The 23,032-nt window shown below is 36.2% G+C and overlaps 1 protein-coding gene across 1 annotated transcript; it reads right to left on the bottom strand.

Moving 5' to 3' along the window:
* Nucleotides 1-439: 439 nt before the first annotated feature.
* LOC134542036 (probable methyltransferase TARBP1) lies at nt 440-22,577 on the bottom strand. The gene is made up of 11 exons (XM_063385883.1): nt 19,504-22,577; nt 19,113-19,282; nt 18,872-18,943; nt 15,271-15,499; nt 12,333-12,485; nt 10,944-11,105; nt 10,168-10,356; nt 8,815-8,983; nt 7,666-7,958; nt 6,376-6,512; nt 440-4,850 (listed from the first exon to the last, which is right to left on the bottom strand). Exons 1-11 carry the CDS (start codon nt 22,429-22,431, stop codon nt 4,685-4,687), a joined length of 4,668 nt encoding a protein of 1,555 aa, XP_063241953.1. The 5' UTR covers nt 22,432-22,577; the 3' UTR covers nt 440-4,684.
* Nucleotides 22,578-23,032: the final 455 nt, after the last annotated feature.

Genomic DNA, 23,032 nt, shown 5'->3' with positions numbered 1-23,032 from the left:
GTAAAACTAGGATCACAAAGCTTTGGGAAAGACTTCAAATAACACTTTTTTTTCATTTATGTAGTTTTGCATTTTTTTTTGTAATTCCCACACACACTTCTTTTATATTCTTGAAAATATATTAACTAATTAACCAATCATGCTATGACATATTAGCAGTACATAATATATCTAAAACATTTGCAGAAAGGAAAGCTATCATGTATTATAAGTAGAAGTTTGTGAAAAGTACAGAAACATCTGTATTTAAGAAAAGAACACATTTTTGGGTTATTTACAATTTGGAAATTTTGGCCATTGGACTCTTTAAAGTGTGAAATTGTGTAAGTACAAATTATTAATTTGCTGCTTGGGTGCATTAAAGCCAGGGTTATGCATCTTACCATGTTGGGTTAACAGGTTTAAAAATATATATATATATGTATAATAATTCTCAAAATTTCTATTTCATTTATGCAAATTTAATGTGTGAGATATTGTATCCACATAGCATACAGCATCAGACAACATACGTATCATCCCGAATAACTTGCATATAAGTCAACCTATTGCTTTTCAGTTTAAAATTCATGGGAAAAAATTTAGTACATTAAAAAAAATAATGTACTTGCTTACAAATCCTCTAATGTATCTGCTGGTCACATGATTACACATCTTCAAACATAATTTATACACAATTTATTTTACAAGTTAGGATTACACACTTTATTAATGATTGCACTTTCTTTGCTGGCAACATATTCCTGGTGAACAAACAAGTTGCAACTCATCAATTTGTATGTTAAAACTGTATTTTTTGTAAAAATAATTTTGCAACAGTATAAAATTTAATTATTGCCATTTCGGAAATTCTTGCACATAAATCGGGTGAGCATTTTTCTTTATAAATTAAGGGGGAAATATTTACTTATATTCTGGGCAACAGTAGTTTTCAGCCCATAATATACATAAAAATATAATGTACTTAAGAGTTTTAATTAAAAATAGCAGTGTACTGCAAAACTACTGCATTATAGTAAGTACAATTACAAGAATAACAAAAACATACTTGGAAATATTGTTATTTAATTTCCGTATCATTAATTCTGTGTCGAAAGTGTATTCACTTTAATAAAATGCTTGCAAGTTACATTATGTTACCTTCCCATTATCGCAGGATTACTTAAATATTCTAACTTTTCTTCAAATTCTCACAAGTATCACAATGGCACTACAACTGTAGGATAAAATAAAACTTCCACTATAACAGTGCACCTAAATTGTGCATTCTGTGTTATTCCAAAACCTTGAAAAACTGAAACACGCCTATCAGAGGTATTTCCTATTCAGGCAAACTGTTGGTTGCAATCAGGTAGTACCATGTTTTCTCGCATAATCGTCACACATTTTATTTTAAAATCAAGTTTGAAAAGTAGGGGTGCGACGATTATGAAAGAAAAAAAATTGTTAGATAAAGTTATTTATGAAAACAATACCCATTCATGGAAAGTACGTTTATTTAAAAAGGGAAGTTTAAAAGAGCACGCCAAACAATATAAATTAATAAGTCTTGCAACAAAAACCTTTCTTCGACTTTAAATAGAAAAACCAAAACTGTGACGCGAACGCAAGCCACTTGAATCTGTGACATGAACTAACACGTAACTATTGCCGTAGTACACACTTGCCACGAAAGAGTGTGGGCCATCAAATGTAGTTAACTTGGTAGTTGAAAGAGAGCGCGCGGTCCATGCAATCGGCAAGATATCGATATTCGACTACGTGTGCGCGCTCTATACGGGAAGCAACATAACCAAACACGAATTATGCCAACTAGCGCTTTCTACATTATTATAAATGGTACATTGCGACGACGCAAACGAACAGATGAAGGTAATAACGTTTGAAAACGTCTTTAAAAGAAAATTTACACGTCAGACAACTTCGTTATTTTCGTTAATTAAATTGAGTAGTAATGAAAGTACTTTATTCTGAAAGTTACCTTTAAAATATAGTATTTTTGAATTTTTAAAAATAAAGTAGTAGGGGATCAAATGTTACATTAGCTTGAAAGCAAATATTTGTAAAACAACAAGAGTTTTAAAAAAAATTACTGAACTTAATACAGTAGCCTAAATTCTAGGCCTACATATACAAAATGACAAATGGGTTAAACTATTTTGCAGATATGTACATTTATTGGGATAGAATTCCCTCGTCATTTCCTAGGTGAAGTCTCTTGCGACCAGCAGATAAAGATGACTGTTCATACAGTTAAATAATTTTTTCGCGATCTTTTATTATTGTTGACAGTGTAGTGGGAACCAAACCAAACGACCGTGCCACATCTGCATTTTTCCTGCCTTAGTCAACTTCTTTTAAAATTTCCACATTTTCCTTAAAAGTAAACTGCTTGCGTTTCTTTTTATCTTTTTGGCCATCCATCCTGATTAAAATATTCAATCAACAATATTGTTTGCCTCGCTCCACATCAAACGTAAACAAACCTCGCATCCATAGATAACCATAGCGCCGCACTAGTAGTGCACGTTGCGAGCATGGCTGTGCCAGGCGACATTCCAAATCTTCTTGGCAACACAATTAAAGCGTGTTGGCCATGTTGTGACACAAAAGAGTTGAAAACTTAACCTGCATAAATTAACATTGGATTTTCTATTTCGTATATAAGTTGAAATATAATTTTTATTTGACGTTTGTATCTGCGTTAATAAAAACTTTTTAAAACGTGCTCTACAAATAACCAAAAGCTGGCGCAGCTAAAAACAAGTTTTGAAGAGTGGCGAGACAGCAATCAATTGTTTAGATCGTCTCGTGCACTAAAGTGTGTGATCCATGGAGGAGGACGAATGGCACGTTATACTGTACTATGATTCTATGAATCGTTGATACAATGTTTGTTTACGTTTTATACTTGTTAACGATTCTTGAAAGTGATAAAAATTAATCGTAATGCACATTTATATTAAAGAACCCCTGCGCAAAATCAGTAACTATCATGTAACATTTTCCTGATAACTGGAAAAGAATGGTCGTTGTATTGAAAGGTAGGATACGTTTTTAACGTTAAAGTGAAATATTTTTACATTGTTTACATTGGTGTTTTGAGCGGGAATTTAAAATCATACGTTGAACTGAAAGATACGTTATTCTGAAGTACGTTGTAACGGAATTTCACTGTATAGGTGTGACGATTATGCGATAAAAGAGGGTATGTGAATTTTTCTGGAATCTATCGTATATGAAACAGAGAAGTTATGTTGATGTTTATCACCTCATAGTCTCCTCTCACATGCTGTCACATTTGTGTGCATTTTGAATGTGAACTAATCCACGATGAAACAACTTACTACAATAACTGACACTAACAGCAGGTGCACTTTGGCCCTACAGTAGCCAGTAGTGTGGGAAATTATTAAGTATAGGTGGTACAACTGTAGTTAATGAACCTTTCACTACTTCCAGCACCATTTTGATAGCTTGTATTTTGTTTTTCAACGCCTCGCTTCAATCTATGGTCGCGCATTACGCTTAAATCATTGGAGACGTCCACTTGAACCATGTGGAAATTATCCCAGATACGCTTTTAGCTTTTTAACATAAAAAATTGGCATGTTCCTGCAAATAGTAGTAAAACCTCAGTACTACAAATCTGCTTAGTACAAAATTCCAGTTTATGCAAAGTACTTTCACAGTCACAGAAAATGAAGTATGCTTTCCTATGTTATTCAGTACTTTCAATACAAAATATGATTAATGAGAAGAAAAAAAAGTTGGTTTGAACCCTCACTTTGCTGTTTTTGTGTATAAGTAAATGGTTATCAGTGTTATCACATAATTCACTGCCCAAGTTCACGTGTGCCACATGCTGAATTTTGAGTTTGGTTTGTATTATAAAATGACTGCAAAATGTAATCTAAATGATCTTAAATTGCAAGTTAAAACTTGAAATTACCTAATAAGTTGACAATGGAGAAGAAATCGCTAGAGACTTTAACATACCGCTATCATCCTTATTGACAAAATAAAAAAATTGTGAAAAGATTGAATCAGCTTTTGAGTGTTCTTGCAGGTTATCAATTAGAAAAAGAATGCACGATCCAAAACATGAAGAAAAGAAAGCTACCTTCTTCAGTGATATCAAGAAATGCATGCACCAAACTTGTCAATTTCTGGACCTATGGTGCAGAATAAAGAGATTACTTAGCACTGAGGTTAGGGATTTCTGACTCTTTAAGTTCAACATTGGTCGACTACAACGGTTTAGGGATCACAACACACTTATTGGCAAAACCTATGCGTGGAAAGTCTGCAGCAGTAGATACGACCAAATTAAATATTGGTTACGTTCGCCAGACATTGTACATCATTTTCGTTATGGTTGTAATAATGATAGGCATTTGAAATTGAATAAATTTTTTCTTGATGATTTCCCAATAGTTAAGGTTATTACAAAGTGATAAAATTTATGGTATTTTCAGGTTTGCAATACTGAGGTTTGGCTATATCTCTATCTTGTATTTTTTTTTTTTTTACCTTATTTAAATGTTACTTTTTATTGTATAAATGTTGTTAAAAAAAGTTCATTAAAAGGTCCTGAGATAGGATCACCAGGTATCTGTACACACACTGCAGTGGCACAGGAAGTTGATATTTGTGGTTCGACGCACAGACGAACAGTCTGCAACTATGTGCATGGTCTCTCGGTCAGCATGTGCTGCTGGTAGTACTCCCAGATGCAGATGGCTCCCGTGACGTGGACGTTCAGTGAGCGTGTCAGGCCGCGCTGAGGCACCTCTACACACACGTCCATCAGCGGCAGCAAGTTGGCAGGGATGCCCTGTTTCTCATTGCTGCAATGCAACATCACATTTCTCATACATTTCAGCCTATATTTCTTTAAGCAAACATAAAGCAATATACAGTAGAACCCTGTTATAATGTTCCTGCTTATAATGTTTTCCTGCTTATAATGTCATATTTTTAAAGTCCCAATATTTCCCCCATAAGGACAATGTATTTATTTCCTGCATATAACGTTCATAAATATTGTAATTTCCTGCTTATAATGTTTGCTTTCTAACATTCAATAAGTGGGGAAAAAATGTTTTAAAACCAAATTATTCCAACACTTACGATAAAAAGTTTCCTTTATGTATGTTTATGTTTACAATCACTGCCATACAATACATGAAGTTTGTTAAAATACAATTTTATGCAATATACTGAAGGTACACAATGTTCATAGTTACGTGTCAGTTGGCACCCTTAGTCAACTCTTCTCTTCCTTGCCATTCCAGTGGCTATTCAGATGCACGTACATAGTCCTACGATATTTAAGTTGCCAACCATTGAGCGAGGGCATAACTAAAAGTGTTTTCTATTGCTTACAAATAATTTTTTTTTTTCATTCATATGTAGGAATCCCAAAATTGAACATTTTCAGGTGGCGAAGGAGTAGACGTTCTCACTCTTAATGTTGTCATCATGAATCGTGAGACAATTTTACAAAAAAATGTGGCAGTGTATCTTTAAAGACAAACAAAATTTAACCAGGGAACAAGACAAAGTTGAAAAATTGTTGGCTTGTTTCAGAAAATTCATGTATCAAGTATACTATCTTTGGTTTTAACATTAAAGTTGTTTACGAAGCTTGGTGAGTCCATTGGCACAAAGCTCGAACATTGTTAAGAGTTAAATTGAGATTTCCTGCTTATAACGTTTTCCTGCTTATAATGTTTTTTTCTTGTGCTCCCTTGAAAAACATTATAACAGGGTTCTACTGTATATATTAAACTTTTTATTTTTATTTGAAAAAGGTAAGAAGGGGTAGAATGTACTTAACAACTCATAGGTAACATTTAAGAATGCTAATTAGACATTCACAATTTTCGAGATTTTTTTTCTAATTCAGGTTACCAATGGAAATCCAGCAACAAGGACTAAAAATAGTCATCATTTGAACCCAGAGTTGCCTTATCCATTGTTCATCAAGGTGGTTGTTTGGTTGAACCTCTTAAATGTGTTAAGAAGTCAAGAAGCACACAAGCACTGAATAAGATGCTGTTTTTGGCATCCAAAACCACACTAGCTTTGCATACTAAGTAATGAACTAATGTTTGGGTTCTCTTTGATGACTGCTTGACTTTTTGTAACGTTTGGCAAAGACCCTGACAATTTGTAAAGTAGCAATTAACATACATAAAAAATGTAATGCATCTCCACTTCTCTACTGTTTTTAAGATTCAGAAACTGAATTTTCATTACTAAGAACTATAGTCAACTAATTTTTATATAGATTACTGGATATTTAAAGCAGTTTTTATATGGTAGAAGGTTTTCTGGAGTTGTGCATGATGTTACCACTGTGTTACCTACCCTAACAGCAATAAACTCTTCTTCGGAAACTTCATCTTATCCAGTTTTGTACTGTTGGCGGTTTGTTCAATGCCCACAATCAAGTAGCCATCTTGCTTCATAGACAGAATGTACTGTGGTAACATGTGTGGTTTCACCTGCAATTTGTCGCACAGAATTGGTTTCTTTATTTCACGAAAATAAATTTCTTGGCTGAAGATAATTAAAAGCACACATCAACTAAATAATATTTGTTAGTACGAAACTAACTCCTTTTTCTTGCTACAGTATTGGTCTGAAAGTAGGCCGACCCCTTCTACAGCACATTCAAAATCAGGGAAAAATAAATTTTAACTAACTAAAACGATTATCAGCAGCATATTACCACAGTAACACTTCAACTAAGTTAGTATTTATTGAACTGACAAAATGTGTTATTCTTACTTACCAAAATATTTGAGAGTTCATATTTACATAGGCATAGGCCTGTGTTTTCGTTTATCTTCACATTCTTTTTTAGTGGTGCCAACATTTTATACGGCAATGGCTACATTTTCTAAGTTCATAGAAATTGTGACTTAAAAACATTTACCGGTACGTTTAATTTTGACGTAAAAAACCCAAAATGGTTTCATGTAAAACGAGTATGAATCAACCATAGAACAGCCAATATTGCAAATACGTTTTATTGTTCTTGTTACTGTTGGTATGTACCGGTATTTGATTATTCGTGTCGCAACTACAAGTTGCCAACACTGGTGCCATTATGCTATTATGATTTTCCTGTGGTAGAAGAGTAAATAAAGCATACTACGGTAAATAACCTTAGAGCAAAATTGCTGTTTTTACTAATTGTTTACTGTAAATACCACATTTTACAAGCAAATAAAATTACTGCAGCCTGTTAAATACAGTTCAAAAATTACCAGACCGAGCTTTTAAAAGCTATCTGCTATAAGTGACCACATCTGTGTACTTAACTTAAAATATGATACGTTATTGGGGTTAAGTGTGTTTACTAAATTTCTAAGTTGGAAAAATTACTAATTCCACGTAAGTACGGCGTAATTTTAGGTCAATGAATTATACATCTAATAACATTTTTATGCCATAAGTGATTCTCCTTGAAATGTATGTGTTTAATTATACTATTTTGGCTAGTGCCCCATTATAGGCCGACTCTAGATTTGAAGGTTGACAAAACTGGCAAAAAAAGGTCGGCCTATTTTCGGACCAATACGGTATATTTTCCAGTCCTGGTACATCTCCAACACACAGTCACAACGAGGACGCACGGAAGCGCACACTCGCCTCGAGCATGCTGATCCACTTGTCCGCGTTCACGCTGAGGTTCTGGAACTGCTTGTCCTCGGCGTACCTGAGGCTGCCCAGCACGTACCGCGACGCCCCGAACACCTCGCAGGTGCGGCTCAGGCCCCCGAGGTTGGGCGGGCGGTCGACGAGCGAGGCGACCACCACCAGGCCGTCTCCCGCTCTGCCCCTCCCGCCGTCCTCCTCCTGGCCGGGGGCCGTGCCCCTCCACGCGACCACCTTCTTCTGCAGGGTCACTTGGGTCTGGACCACGCCGCTGCTCTCGTCCTGGGCTGCAAGTTACCCTGACTGCCAGGGGTGTGATACATGTCGTCGCCCCCCGCCCCCCAAACCCCTTAACGAAAAACTATCATTCTCACCAACTAATGAAAATAATTTGAAAGCAAACAGCAGGCAAAATTATTCTACTCCCCCCCCCCCCCCCCTTCTCTTTTCCAAAAAAAAAAAAAAAATCTGCATGTACACTTCTGGTAATTACTTTCTCAGACTATTTTCAAGAATGTCACACTTATCTTAAAAAATACTGAGAATAAAGTGTAGCATTAAAGTGACACATACCAAAGGAACTCTCTTACAACCTCCTACTAAAAAAAAAAAAAAAAGTTCAGAAAATAATCCCTGCATAGATAAACATAATTTTACCAAAAAATTATTTAGTAAAATTTTTTTTTTTTTCAAGTTTTCAAGTGCACATAAAAAATTATGGGTTTTTGCTGTATCCCTTCTGTTAGTTGATATACCACATTGAACTTGCTTAAAAAAACCAAGACCGAGGTCAGAATGCGTGGTGACTTGTTCCCCAGCCTAGTTTGTTATTTAACCCTCACAAAGCATCATTGCATAAAGCTGGGATGTAAAAACTATATATAAAGTACAAAATTACAAATCAAACTACGTACATAAGTTGCGAATCAAGAACTCTCGAAACCATACACACCTGACAAATAATTTGTCTACAGCTTTACGTTACCTCGACAGAAGCAAAATCATTACAGGTGGAAACATACAATGAATATTACAGAATAAATTTTCACTAGTCCCAAAATTAATTGTGTGGGGACATTAATAAAGGTAAAATCAAACATGTTTTTATCTTCTATATCTAAGAAAAACTGCTTATAGACATACCTGTTGACTTGACTATCCAATCAGCAGCACTGAAATTACTGAGACGGCTGTCCACATTTTTTAGAGGGATTGTGCTCGCTGAAAAATGAGGAAGTGACTCGAACAAACTGACTGGAATCCATTCCTCTTGAGTCACGTTGGCAAGCCGTGGTAAGTCGTAAAATATTGTCTAAACAGTGCACAAACACATAAGCATTAAATATAATGTATAATTGTAAACTAAGAATTACACTGTGTAAAAGAACACATTTTTTAATTTTTAATATTCTTTTTCTTGATTCTAATAAAATAATTAAATGTAGTTAATATGTCTAGTTACCTCACATTCTTAAAATGTCTGGTAGCGTGCTAAATTTCATACTTATAAAATACTCCAAGATTTTTAACTAGACTACCAAGTGATGAAATGAAAACCAAATACTCATGAAAAATATTTCACTTTATAAACAACCAACAAAGTTGAGTGGAAAGAAAAATCAAAATGTACGCTAGATTAGGTTTACATAAGATTTTCAGAATGGCTTAGTTCCTTAAGTTCAAAATGACCAACTTCTTAATATTTTTTTTTAAGCTTGACCACAGTGGTGTAGTTAAATTATGCTTAAAAGATCCTCCAAGTCCATAATGATACCGAATTAAAAACTCCCTCTATGAAAGTTTAGTTATCACACTTTAAACCTGGAAATTTATTGAGTATTGTGTTTGGGTGACAGAGACCAAAATTCTTGACAGCTAAGAGGGTTTTGCTGCAATTCATTCCTATATGTTCCTTCAGAATGATCAAGCTTATGAAGGGTGGGTTAGCAATAAAGAGGTTTGGAATAACCAAACTTATACAAAATTTAATCATAATATTTATATAATTTCTAAATCAAATTCAAATAAAGTTGATATTGGACACAATTTTTACCATACCATATGTACTTTTTTTTTAATGATTATAAAATACAATTTTTAGATGGCTACACCTGTGGCTCGAAAAATATTTTCTAATACATCACAATAAAAAGGATTTTAGAGAGAAATTGAGTCTACAAATTACCTACTAAAAGACATACTGCCGTAATTTTGGAAGTTTAAAATTTCAAGCTTTTTTCGTCTACCTACAATGAACAAAAGCAATGGCATCAGTATTATTTTTTTTGATATTATTCTGGGATATTTGTATTAACCATCCTTTATCCTTGGAACAAAAAAAAGATTCTATATTACATAGGAACCATAATTTTGTATAACTCCCATATAATTTCTAGGGACTCTGAAAACACTTTGTTTTAATGAGAGTTTTGCATTAACAGGGTTTTTATTAATGAGGTTTCTCTGTAGTACTATGTATCATAAGTATCACGTTACCTCTATGGTGTAGTGATGTACCGGGCTAAAAATGGTGAAGTAGAACTCATCCAGGAGCTTTTCCAGGGCCTTGACGGCATTGCCCTGCTCCAACTGTAGTTTAAGAGCCTTCTTGACCACCGAGTACTTGCTCACCAAATGGTCAAACTGTTTCTCCTCGCACAACTTCAATAATTTAATAATTGTTACCTGGCAAGAAAATCAACAACACTGAATGAGAACTATTTTAATGTCGCCACATAATTTCCCTAGACGATAACAGGGAACTAATGGAAAAGAAACAACAAATTTGATTATCACAAGTTTTTATAAATTTGGATTGAGTAAATGTATTCAAACTTATTTTTCTTCCAATTCTGTGAAAAAATCAGTAGTAGAAAATATTAATTAAATTATGACTATGTACAAAAAAAAGTGCTTATATTCCTCCTCGATACAACATGCACACAAAATAGTGTTTTCCTTCATTATATGTACATTGAATGGAATAACTATAAATATTTTGAAACCCAACCTTAAAGTTTTTTTTTTTTCAGTGAGTAATTAAAGTGCCGTATTTCTGTAATGCAAATCCAAGAGGATCTGAACAGGAAAAATTGTAATTTGGTTTGACCCAATAGAAAGTGAGAGAGAACAAATATTACCATTCAGTGCGTTAGAAACGAGGGAAAATTGTTTTAAGCAGTATTAGTAAATGCCTTATTGAAAGAAACAGATCATAATGGTTCTTGTATGTTTCGCGATGTAAATGGAAGCATTGCAGATCTGGGACCGACCTTGGCGTACGTCCTGACGACGAAGTGGTGGGCCATGGTGCAGGGGAGAGTCTCCCGCACGGTCCTGTCGACAAGCTGCTCCTGGTCGGCGGGGGAGCAGCGGGCGACGTGGAAGAGCACGGAGACGAAGGAGCACATGCTTCCAGTCCTCGTCTCCAGGGCCTGGTCACGCACGCACAACTATCTGCTATCAGGCCACCTCCAGTTCACACACACACACCGTTACAAGAAGAGCCCATGTCTCGCTCCGGCTGGGACTCTTCTACAAAGCTAGGTATTTTCGCTGCATGAAATGCGAGAAAATGTTTAATTGATGTTTTTTTTTTAATATTGGCAAACATGTAGGATGTTATGTTGGCTACATTAAGTTCTCAAAATGTTTTATAGAAGTTTCCAAAACATTTCCAGAAGAAAAAGGTACTTCGAAATCTACCTACGCCTGTAGATTGTGCCGAAAAGGGAATTTTTTTCACAACAGATGCAGCCATCCACTTTTTAGAGATAAAAATCTAATATCGGCAATATATAATATAAGACAGACAGAAGAGAAAGAAAAAGGATGTAATATTTTTACAAGCAGAGCAGGCATTAAATAAAGGGTAGAAGAAAACATGGTAGATATGTTAGCACAGAATATTCAGTGGAAGGAATTACTTGAAAATAAATATCACAGCACAGACAAAAAAAAACACAAGTGGGCTGATAACTGCGAAACAGTTGTAACAAGAACAGAAAATTAAAACACAAGCAACAACTTTGGGCGACGCGGCGACAAACGGACGAATCCAACAATGATCGAAGTAGATGATGTGGACAATACCATGAAGCACCGACCAACACAGAAGGCTTCCCGAGGCAAAACAGTTGCTACGTTTTGGGAGGTGAGTAGCGTGTTTGGGTGACAGAGACCAAAATTCTTGACAGCTAAGAGGGTTTAGCTGCAATTCATTCCCATATGTTCCATCAGAATGATCAAGCTTATGAAGGGTGGGTTAGCAATAACGAGGTTTGTATTAACCAAACTAATACAAAATTTAATCATAATATTTAAATAATTTCTAAATCAAATTCAAATAAAGTTGATATTGGACACAATTTTTACCATACCATATGTACTTTTTTTTAATGATTATAAAATATGATTTTTAGATGGCTACACCTGTGGCTCGAAAAATACATCACAATAAAAAGGATTTTAGAGAGAAGGATAAAGCATGTCTACATATTACCTACTAAAAAACATACTGCCGTAATTTTGGAAGTTTAAAATTTTCAAGCTTTTTTCACCATCAATGGTGTATGTCCATAAAAAAAATGTTTTGGATCGATCTCCCTCGCTGCACGAGTCATTCAAAGAGCACATCGCTGACGTGGTCGGCGGAGGCTCACCTGCCGGGTGGCGTCCCAGAGAGAGCCGTGCAGCTGTGGATGCCTGAGCAGGATCAGGATCAGCAGCCACTCCTGCTGGTAGCGCACGCTGGGCTGAGGGCTGTCGCTGAGCAGGCAGGCGCTCAGCCAGGCCGCCACCCCCTCGCTCCGTGCCTGCCAATCACAACTCCCACTGCACCACTGCCTCCGCGCGCGAGTGTCGTTTCAGGACTTTAAAAAAAACATAGAGCAGTTTTGTCTTGAGATTTATTTGGCGGCGTTCTAAAACATTAACTAACAAAAACAAATTTTAATTAAAATACACCAGTTGGTTAAATTTATTTTTTATTTTTTAAATATTTCAAAACAGTTTCTAGTGAGAAAATAATGTTTTATAATTTTTTTTGGCTCGTCGAAATGAAATTAAGCATGCAAAATATACATCGCCTGATGTTTATTTTGATGATTTACAATATACAAATATGCTTTGTACAAAAAAATGAGAATTTTAAATTCTTATAATATCTGGCTAAAAATACTGAATATCTCTGCCGAATGATTCAAAAGTCACCACGTGTAGGAGCGTTTTTAAAGTTACTTGCCACAGCTTACCACTGTGAGAAGAAATTTTCAGACGACTGGTCTTCTCGCGCATGAGAGGTTTTGGCTCAGGACTGGGTTTCTTTCATATCACGGTGCTGGTTGTCTCTGAAATATTGTGTCCTTAGTGGTAATATATTAATTTCTGCCCTGGCATCATCGCTACTTGTGTCTTGCCCTCGCATCTTGAGATTTCTGGCCGCTCCCGACCCGAAGCGCAACCTTGGATATATTCTTTGGCAGTTTATAGGCAGCATATAAACAGTATGGTGGGGAAGCTATGAAATTCTTCCTTAGCCACTTCAGCAGGTTATATAAGTATGTCAGCCAACATTGGGTCAGTTACTGTAGAGTCAGAGTCCAGGGCATGAAAATAAGTGTAATTAAAATTAGAAAAGTATTCCTTTTTTGGACAGTCATTGGACAGATATTTTGTGTGAAGTATACCATTTTAGTGAAAATAGAGACTTGTGCATCGGTGTGAATAAACAGATTAAAACAATTGGGCTAGTCTTCGAAACCAATATTTCCCCCACTCAGTAACACTACAAATCAGTTTTGTTTTTGTTAGGATGGGCTTAAAGAATATGTGTAGCAAATTGTAATATTGTTTCATTTTATCCAAAACAAATAAACAGTAGGTGTATGCTCTGTATGATAGCTTTTAAAATATGTACTCATATGTAAGGTGATGTTTGAATCATTCTGTAACGTAAATATAGAATTGCACTATTACAAAGCATCCAGGTTCTTTGAAGCCAATGTGCACATAAAAAATTTATCAACAGAGTCAAGTTAAAAATAAAATTATAATGTTAGAAAAAAAATTGACATTATTTCTAAATAATTTTAAGAAAATTGCCAAATGGGCAAATAAGTGAAAATGAGTATTACTTTACACAGCACTGTTTCAGTTAACATGGAACCACTAATTACATTAAGTTACAGTGCTAGAAAGCTGATAAAGCATTAAATATTTCTAGCAATTTTGTAGATTAAAATTGTGTTCTTTTAGCTCTAGTGAGTTGTACTGTATATAATTTAATTTATGTGTTTATTTAAGCAACATTAAATTATAAACACATGTTTTACGACATTAAATTATGTTTAAATTTACATAAATCGCCACACATCTGGGAAGAAAAAAAAAAAAACAGGCAAGCATGTAGTGATACTGTAAAATTTTGTGGTATTCCTATTCATCTGGTGTGCTAAAGTCCAACCTCACCAAATCAAATCAGGCAGCTATGTATTCATTTGATTTGAACTGAGCACAAAATAAATTTTCTTTAGTGCAGAAACACATCATTAGGAGCAGCTCTTCGATAAATTTAACATCACGTATCGGACAAACGCCATTACTGTTTTATGCTGGTAGCCATATAAAAAAACCTTAGGATGGACAACAGATATGAATAAAGCCAAGATTTTATGGTGTTATAAAAATGCAAAGTTCATCATTAAAAATAGTGGATTTTGTCTTTATCGTCATTAAAGTTTTAAAATATGTATATAATAATAAGTAAATATCAAGCACAATAATGTTGATCAACTGCTACAAAAATTTGTGGTAAGATGCTTAAAATTTGTACATAAAAAAAACACTAGATAAATGGATAAAAGTAAGTTAAAAACAAAAATGCAATCAAAACATTCATATTCTTCTGTAATGTTTCTTAGTTCATAAGAAAGTTCAAAATATTTTCAAATTCAAATTTTACTTTTAGTCGCTGTCTGATTATTTCAATAATATTAAAATAAATAAAACATACAATGTCAAATACTCAAAATCACATGTTTCTCTCTAAAGCCCTATCAATGTCTATAGGTATCAGCTATTGACTGCTTTAAATTTACTTTACTTTAAAAGATTTTTTTACTTATTACATAATATTTAAGGATTTTAATAACACCCTAAACTTAAGATTTATGAAATCAATTCCACGTTTTAACAGACAAAATGAGGTAAGTAAGGTGAATTTCGCTACATTATGTGTTTTGCTTTACATTTCGGTGTTATCCTGTGTAATTATTGATTTCCATGTCTGTGTTTGGCAGTGTATTTCGCTGATATTTCAGTTTTACCACTACTCACAATATAATCTCGCCTCTAGCATACGAAAAAAAAAAAAAATACGTACATTGGAAAATGAGTCAACATGTGACATTGACTAATGCAAAATTTGTTTTCCAAGTTTTTATTTAATCATCTATGTTGTCTATTCTGATTTTTATGTATGAAAATCAGCACAAATCAGCTACGGCATATGTCCAAAATATGCTGTTAAATCAATCATCCCACTGCAACGATCATCCAAAGAACTAACTCTTCGCTTAATATACGTGAACACTGTCATACCAACGAAAGTATAGGCTCCAGAATCAACAGCACTTGGAGCACTCTGTGCTTGAGCCGATGAAGCTGAGAGTCTTTGTGGTAGAACGGTTTCCTTGATGATGCAACTCGGTCTTTCTCCCTCAGGTAGTCCAAGACTCTGAAAGCCGTCTGGTGGCCATCAGGAGAACTAACGAGGCGTAGCAGTAGTCCCACTGCAAGTGCCCGCACCTTGTTGTTGGCTTGGCAGTCACTGCAGTCGCAACATAGCAGCCAATCACGGAACAGACCCAACTGACACGTCGTCATATGAAACAATTAAGTTTTAAAGGTTATTTCGTAAATTTCGTAGAATTTCGAATACACACATGCAACTCAACAGCTGTATAGAGAAAAAAATCCCTACAGGCCTAGTGTACCTAGTAATGATGGAGTTTCAATTTTTTTTTGTCCTTTAACCACTGTTTTTTTCAACTCAGCAATGGTTGATTTTATCAAAAATGGTTTCAGACAAATATTTTAGATTATATTTATACAGTTTACAAACAATAAGAATGGATTTGATAACGTGCTTACTACAGGAGTTGTTTTTCCCCTTCCAACACCTGTTTTTTTTTTTCCACTGTTTACAGTAACGTTTGTTGTATAAAAACATATTTCAGAAAAAAGTTTTAGATAATATTTATATGGTTTACAAACAATGAGAATGGATTTAATGGTGTGCCTACTAAGAGAGATGAATTTTTTTTGCCATCCAACCCCTTTTATATTCACTCGCAGTTATCGATGGTCGTATCAAAAGTTTATTTGGACAAGAGTTTTTGATATTACTCTAACGAGATTTTATATTTTCATACCAATGTGTTATTTATCATATTTAAGGGAGTTAAAGTGATTTTTCTATTTTTAAAAAAAACTCCATATCTACCATTTTGGTTGTTGTATAATTTTACAAATAATGATCTTAACCGAGATTTTCAATTAAAATATTTTATGTATCACTTTGGAAGTTATTTGAGCAGAATTACTGCAGTTATAATGTCCATAAAAATATGATATATAAATATATGTATAAACTTTTGAGTTGACAGTTTTTGAAACAAAACAATATGTAAAAATTTGTCAGAAGTCGCACCACGGTAGGTAATGGCTACAATTTCTTTCTTTTAAATATACTTAATAAAACAAATAACAGAATTTTGAGTATTTAAGTTATACATAGATCATGTATTGCCGTCCGCCGCGGTCTCGTGTTCGAGGTCAGGCGCAGGTCCTAGCGGGATGGCTGGCTTTCTTAGAGATTTCTGTTCCGGGAGGGTGCCAGGCTAGCTCGGTGTCTAACCGTGTGATGGTCATGGGTTCGTTGCCCCAGCGTGGCCCGCTAGAACCGTCGGCGGTGATGGAATTTGTTTCCTGATTAGGTTGGGTTTTTTAGGTTAATTTACATACACAGTTCTGGTTGTTCTACGGGTCGCACGTCGCGCACGGGAGGTGCGGGGTGGACGTTTTATTGTTCACGATTTACACTGGTTCATTACATTGGGCGCGAGGTCTACTCGGCGGTACATGACTGCCAGTGAGGCGTCGGAACACGTAGAAGTTTTGATTACACTATTATTACAATTACACTTGACAAAACGGCACCCTGTGGTGCTCTTACGTACACGATTACACTCCACACGTTATCTGAGAGGGACACCTGCGTGCCTCTACATGTTGTTACTTATTAAGCCCTCACGCCAGTCGCAGTTGAGGGAGAGCGTTCGATTAGCGTCTGCTAATCTCGTAATTGGTAAATTGCGACGCGCGGGCCCACCTGTGTGGACCGCGGCTCGCTACTAAATTAAAAACACGTTTAAGCTTGGATGTAGCCTGTGCCTGTGCACTGGGCGATTAACTAAAGTTCTGGGGTGGCGTGAGACGGCCCGTACCGTATACTGCACGGCCCCACGTAATGCTTTGTGTGGGGCGTGTTAAATTGACGCGGCTGGGTTAGGCCCTACACCGGAAAAGGACCGGGCGCACATGGGGAGTATTTAAAAAAAGGTTTTGGTTGTGACTATAATTACCAGATGGACGTTCCGTGAAACAAAGAGATGCTGGCTCCCCTTGGGACGTGCGTCTGTCCCGGTCCGCGAGTCGCGCTGTACTGGCGTCTGGCCCTGGCGCGAGGGGAGGGGTGAGCTTCCTGTCGCGCCAGAGTTTCTAAAGTTCCGTTATTCGTAAAAAATTACATTAATAATAAAAAGCAAGTGGCTCTAAATTCATACAATAAAACTTAATGATTAACTTAATATCTATATATGTTTTAGAATTGCAATTAATAAGTTTGTCTAAAATAAGTTTGAATATTAGAGTCAAGCTGGAGACTGTCTGTTTCTTGATAACTACTCCAGTGGCGAATGATAATGCTAATTTGGGGCGGTTTGCGTTACGTCACACGTTTCACTACTGAATTTAGGCTGAAGGCCGCAAGGGTTGCACTCACAGCTGTTTTAGTAGAAAACTACACGTGAGTGACCCGGGCACTCCTACGTCGCACTCTATTAATTAGGGGCTTTTGTTTGTTTCTGATTGCTTTATTATTGTGTGGGGAATTTTGCAGGCACGGGGAGTGCGTTGCATGTGTAATTAAAATGGTTCACTATTCTCTACCTTGGGCTGCGGTCCGCTCACTTGACTCAGGTGGGCCCTGGCTAGGGGTGCTTTCCGTTAGCGGAGCCGAGTACTGGCGGGTGCAGGTCGGGCTTTGGGGTGGCCTTCGGCCGTACGATGTCAGTATATAATGTGTACAAATCTAGACAGAAACTTTGTTTGAGCTTGTGATATTTCACGCTTTTACAGGGATCAAAAACAAATTATGCAAGTTACTTTAATAATCCTATCATACCGCGTAGAGCAGCCTGAAAAAACAATTGCACCATGGTGTGCAGCAGAAAATAAGTTTTGGCTGCCTGACCTCTTTCCACCACTAATTAGCAGCAATAGGTATGTTGATAATCACACTGCAGTTTGCAGTAACACTGTCTACAATAACAAGACGTACAGAACCTCATTTCTGCCTTTACATTACATATGTGAATATTATTTCAAGCAAGATTGACTGCAAGCACTTAAAATAGATCATTAGCAATTTGTCATTAAAAAATTGCTTCAAAACTAAGTATTTAACTTGGAAGAGGCACAGAAATTTACCTGTACAGAAGGATTCCACTTTTTACAGTCCTGCCAAGGTGTGTCAAGAAATTAGGGAACTTAAGGCATGGTCTCCAAAGCCATGTTTTTTTTTCCATTTTTCGTCATTACTTTTATTTTCAGGCTATTTCTGAAATTTTAACTCAATACCTTCCTTACATTTGATACTCTACCACAAATATTCACACTAAGTAAATATCTGTAGAAAATATTTGCAGCAGAACAATAAATGCAAGGGAGGTAATGAGTTAAAATTTCAAAAATAGCCCACCGATAAAAGTAATTCCGAAAAAGCTAAAAAAAATAAAAAAATAAAAAATAAACATGGCGAGTGATCGCGAGCATTAATCGTAATAAGTACAATCAGCATTTTGTTCTAAGACAAAAACTAGGCAATAGCATAATACTAGTACATAAATGGAAAACTCACCTTTCTAGCAACTCATTGACAGATAACTGCACACCCAGAGACTCAATATAATCACAGGTGTCATTCACCATCCTGAAACATTCCATTTAGAGCAGATACACAATGCCAAACCACGTAAACTACTGTTCCCCGCCTTTTCTCCCCCTCTCTTCCCCCAGATGCTGGCCATGTGAACCTTGACATTTCATCGTTAATCGCCTAAAAAATATGTCAAATATCTGAAAAAAAGAAGCTGAGTCACCTCAAGTCTCTGCGATGCACAGGGCCAAACACCAACGCCTCTGCCAAAATGTCCACAAATGGATCTAGGAAGTGGACAGAAGTGCATTGCACTTCTTTGTTTAGTTGCTGCAGCAGAACATAGGGTAGCTTCGAAACATTCTCGCCATGATCCAAAATGTTGCGCGCATACTGAGAACATAATTCAGGAATATTAATAGAGTAAAATTCGAAGCTGAAAAACATTAACTCAGCAAACTAATGAAGTAAGATTACTTTACTATTCAAAATGCCACATAAATTCGTTACAAGGACTGAAACCCGGAACCCTTCGCACCGAAGTTAGCGCTTCAAAAAATTGCGCCACGGAGGTAGGCTACATTTTAGCGGAATAAGATCACAAATACACCAACCTGCACAGTTACCGGCTGCAGCAAAGGGTTCCGCAGGACACTTTCGGTGAACGCAGCAGCAACAAACGCTTTGAAAGCATGCCAAAACATCTCGGTCTTCCGCAGCTCAAACATGGTCTTCCAGCACAGCGACAGGACCTCCGACGCGCTCTCCAGACTCTCGGAAGTGGTGCTGTCGAGAAAGTGTCCGACAACAGCCAGAACTTGCGGGAGAATGTCCTTGCCGCCAAGCTGCACGCATTCCAAGGCAGCGTCGAAGATGGAGGCCGCAGTCGCACACGCTACTAGTTTTGAATGGTTTCTTTCGACCTGCAAGAAAGCTGCAAGCAGGGACCATATGTTACGTAGATAGCTGGAGGCCACTCGACCCCATGAAGCGTTGGAATTTCTGGCAAGCTCTGCTGTGCCCTCGTCTTTAACAGGACTGTAATTTAGCATTCCTTCATCAACGATTTTCAACAAAAATTGCTCATGTTGTCCCAACAACATTTCTTTCCAATGTGCATTTTCTGAACTGGCCTGAATTACCTCCAATGCCCATACAAGCACATGTGATGCAAAATATCTACGGATGTGAGGGTTGTTCCGAAAAAACACACCCATTGCCGTGGTTTGAAGCACTTCCACTTCCTTACAAATCAGGGGAAAGAGCTCTGGGCCTTTTGAGAAGGTTTTCAGAGCTTTAACAAGAAAGTTAGCTACATCGTAATCTGCAAAATCTGAGACTGACGCTAACTTGCGTAAAATAAAAACTAGCACACCAGGAATACACAACCTTGCAAGAGCCAAGACTGTGTTCCTGACCTGATCAACAGGTAAAGGTCTCAGTTGCTCACTCTCTTCCAATAGACTAATAAGAAACTTCAAACAGGTTTCTTGCATCATTGCATTTGCATACAATCTTCTGTCTGTGTCTCGGAAACTATCAATCAGTCTCAGTAAGTGCTCCTCTATCGGAGAAGACTCACCGTAAAATGGGAAGGGCATGCACTCAGCATCCCAAAACAGCACCATCATTCTTGCCAGACACGACTCTTTGATGCGATTGTCATTACATTCTCTGCTTGTTAAACTAGCAAGCATTTCAACTCTAAAATTCTGAACCAAATCAGTATCCACAAAAGTCTTCAACCATTCTACCACAGAATTCCAAGCATAGGTGCCTCTCTTTAGAGACTCACTGCTCCGGAAGCAGCCTAAAATATTTGCTATTGCAGGTAGTCCCACATCATTTGAATCAAGCAAATTGGTTAGGGCCAATATCAAAAAACACTGTACTCCACCACGTATGAAAACATTTTGATTTGCAAGTGAATTCCTGACAAAATCTTCAAAAAGATACACTGACAATCTGTTCAATACTTTTGTTTCAGTTCCTGGAATACATGCCAAGGAATGACAGAAATAAAACAATGAAACTGGGTCCCATTGAACTGTATTTGTCACTTTCAAAATGTCCACGAAAACATCCTGCGCCTTTTGAGGAGAAAGTTTGGAGACAGAGGTAAGCACGCCTTGCACTGCAACTTTAAGATTAACAGCGGAATACTCTCCCTGAGTACACGAATATAGAGCGGAATCATTCAATGCTTGGATTAAAGTTATTACAACTTTCGATGCACATTCATTATCATCTGAAACAAAATTGAATTTGTGACGATCCATGGCAACTACACCCCACTTTTTAATAGAACTGTTTTCATGATAAAGAATTCTATGAAATATGCACACAACCCAAGTGATATGTAGGCCTACATGTTTTATACCAAATATTGACTCGGCAATAAATTTTTGTATGAGTTCATCAACTACTCGCAAGACTGGTGTGACCAAATGAACTTGAGTTTCTTCCAAGGTCTCCAAGACTATAAAATACTTTTCCCACATACTTACAAGCTCATCCTGAGAAGATGGTTGCCAGCAAAACACTGTTAGTTTGTCATTATCAGCATCAATAACAAGTTTGTGTCGCATGACAATATCAATGGTCCGCTTCATTACATATATTGCTTGTTTTCGTACTGTTGAATCATCATGAACCAACCCTTCTTGTAACAGCTTCCACAACACATCACTTGAAATAAGGCTCACAAACCTATCATTGATGTTGCTTGGAAAGTAATAGTCAGCAAGTGTGCAAATGTTGAACAGATTCCACATGGTTTTAGTACTGTCCGTAGGGTTATGTTTTACAGACATACTAATTTCTGACCATATGTGACTGAAAATGGATTGATTGAAATCAGCCAGTTTTGGTACAAGTGAAGTCAGTGTATGTACAACTACATCTTTTAAACCACAAGTTGCCAATTTTAAAACAGCTTCACATAAACAGTCTTCATCAAGAATCTTGCATACCTCTTCATGCTTCATAATATCTGTATTTGAAGCTAACCGATAAAACTCCACGACTGATTCCAATATTACAGAGTTTGCAAGAATACTGTTTGTATACTTTGACACATGCAGTAATTCAGTTTCTCCTAATGATAAACCTAAAACTGAAAAACAATTTACTATGTTACAACTGCTTTCCTGGAGCAAGTCCAACACAACTGCATTTTGCTTCGACAGTAGCAAACCCTTTACCAATATATCACTAAGCAATGAAAAGTGAGATCGAATTTCGTCACATATCTGACTTCTTAAAGAATCACAACAAAACTTAACCAAGTCTTCACTCCCTGGTAAATATTCATTCCCCCGTAACTTCAGTCTAAGCATTAACAAGAATTTCAATTCATTTAATTGCTTCAAAGAACTATCACTGAAATCACAAGTTTTTCTCGCCAAATTACTTGCGATGATATTTGTGAATAATACGTTATTGCTGGTCAATAATTCGTCAATACCAATTTTATGGAGAATTTCTACGATTTCATCAATTCTCCAGACATCACATTCGCGTGTAAGATTTTTAACGCACATTATAAAAACATAACCACAAAAAAACAAAACAACTTAAACCATGCTTCAATATTTGTTTATATTTTGTACCAGGTTCTCTACCAAAATCATATTGTGCAATAAGCAACTAGGACACCTACAGCTCACGTACTAAACCCTGCCGAGTATTTCCGAAGTTAGCCGAGGTTCGTCGCTCTCTCATGTAACTTCCGACGTATTGTTTTAATAAAAAGCTAAGGTAAAAATTATATTTAGTTTTAAAAGAATTTCCTAATTGGTACATTAGCAAAATAAAAATATATTTTTCACTGAAAATGAAGCAGAAGAATCAATTTCAGGGTATTTGGGTACATTAGGAAAACATGATCATTTTTCTTAATATGAAAATATTATTATGCAATGAAAATTTGAGGATGTTATAATTCAGTTAGTAAAAATTAAGTAAATAACACAGTAGATAAATTAACTTCTGTATGAAATGTAAATGTAACTCTAAATATTATGAAGCCTAAATTTATGTGCTAAATCTGGAAACAAAATGTTGATTTTGCAATATATTAATACTCAGTTTGTGTAGGTCAGTAGCAGATTCCGAAAATATTTTCGAGGAGGAGAGATTGGT

Source organism: Bacillus rossius (genome assembly GCF_032445375.1).
Source record: "Bacillus rossius redtenbacheri isolate Brsri chromosome 4 unlocalized genomic scaffold, Brsri_v3 Brsri_v3_scf4_2, whole genome shotgun sequence".
NCBI classification, from domain to species: domain Eukaryota; kingdom Metazoa; phylum Arthropoda; class Insecta; order Phasmatodea; family Bacillidae; genus Bacillus; species Bacillus rossius.
This window is presented reverse-complemented; position numbering and strand designations above follow the sequence as displayed.

Bases quoted from the DNA above. Each gene is read 5' to 3' on its own strand.
- LOC134542036 (XM_063385883.1), bottom strand. From the start codon at position 22,431: ATGTGCGTTAAAAATCTTACACGCGAATGTGATGTCTGGAGAATTGAT. The intron at 19,283-19,503 runs GTTGGTGTATTT...TTATGTTCTCAG, and splicing joins TGCAGCCGGTAACTGTGCAG to TATGCGCGCAACATTTTGGA. The intron at 6,513-7,665 runs GCGAGTGTGCGC...GACAAATTGCAG, and splicing joins AGTGGATCAGCATGCTCGAG to GTGAAACCACACATGTTACC.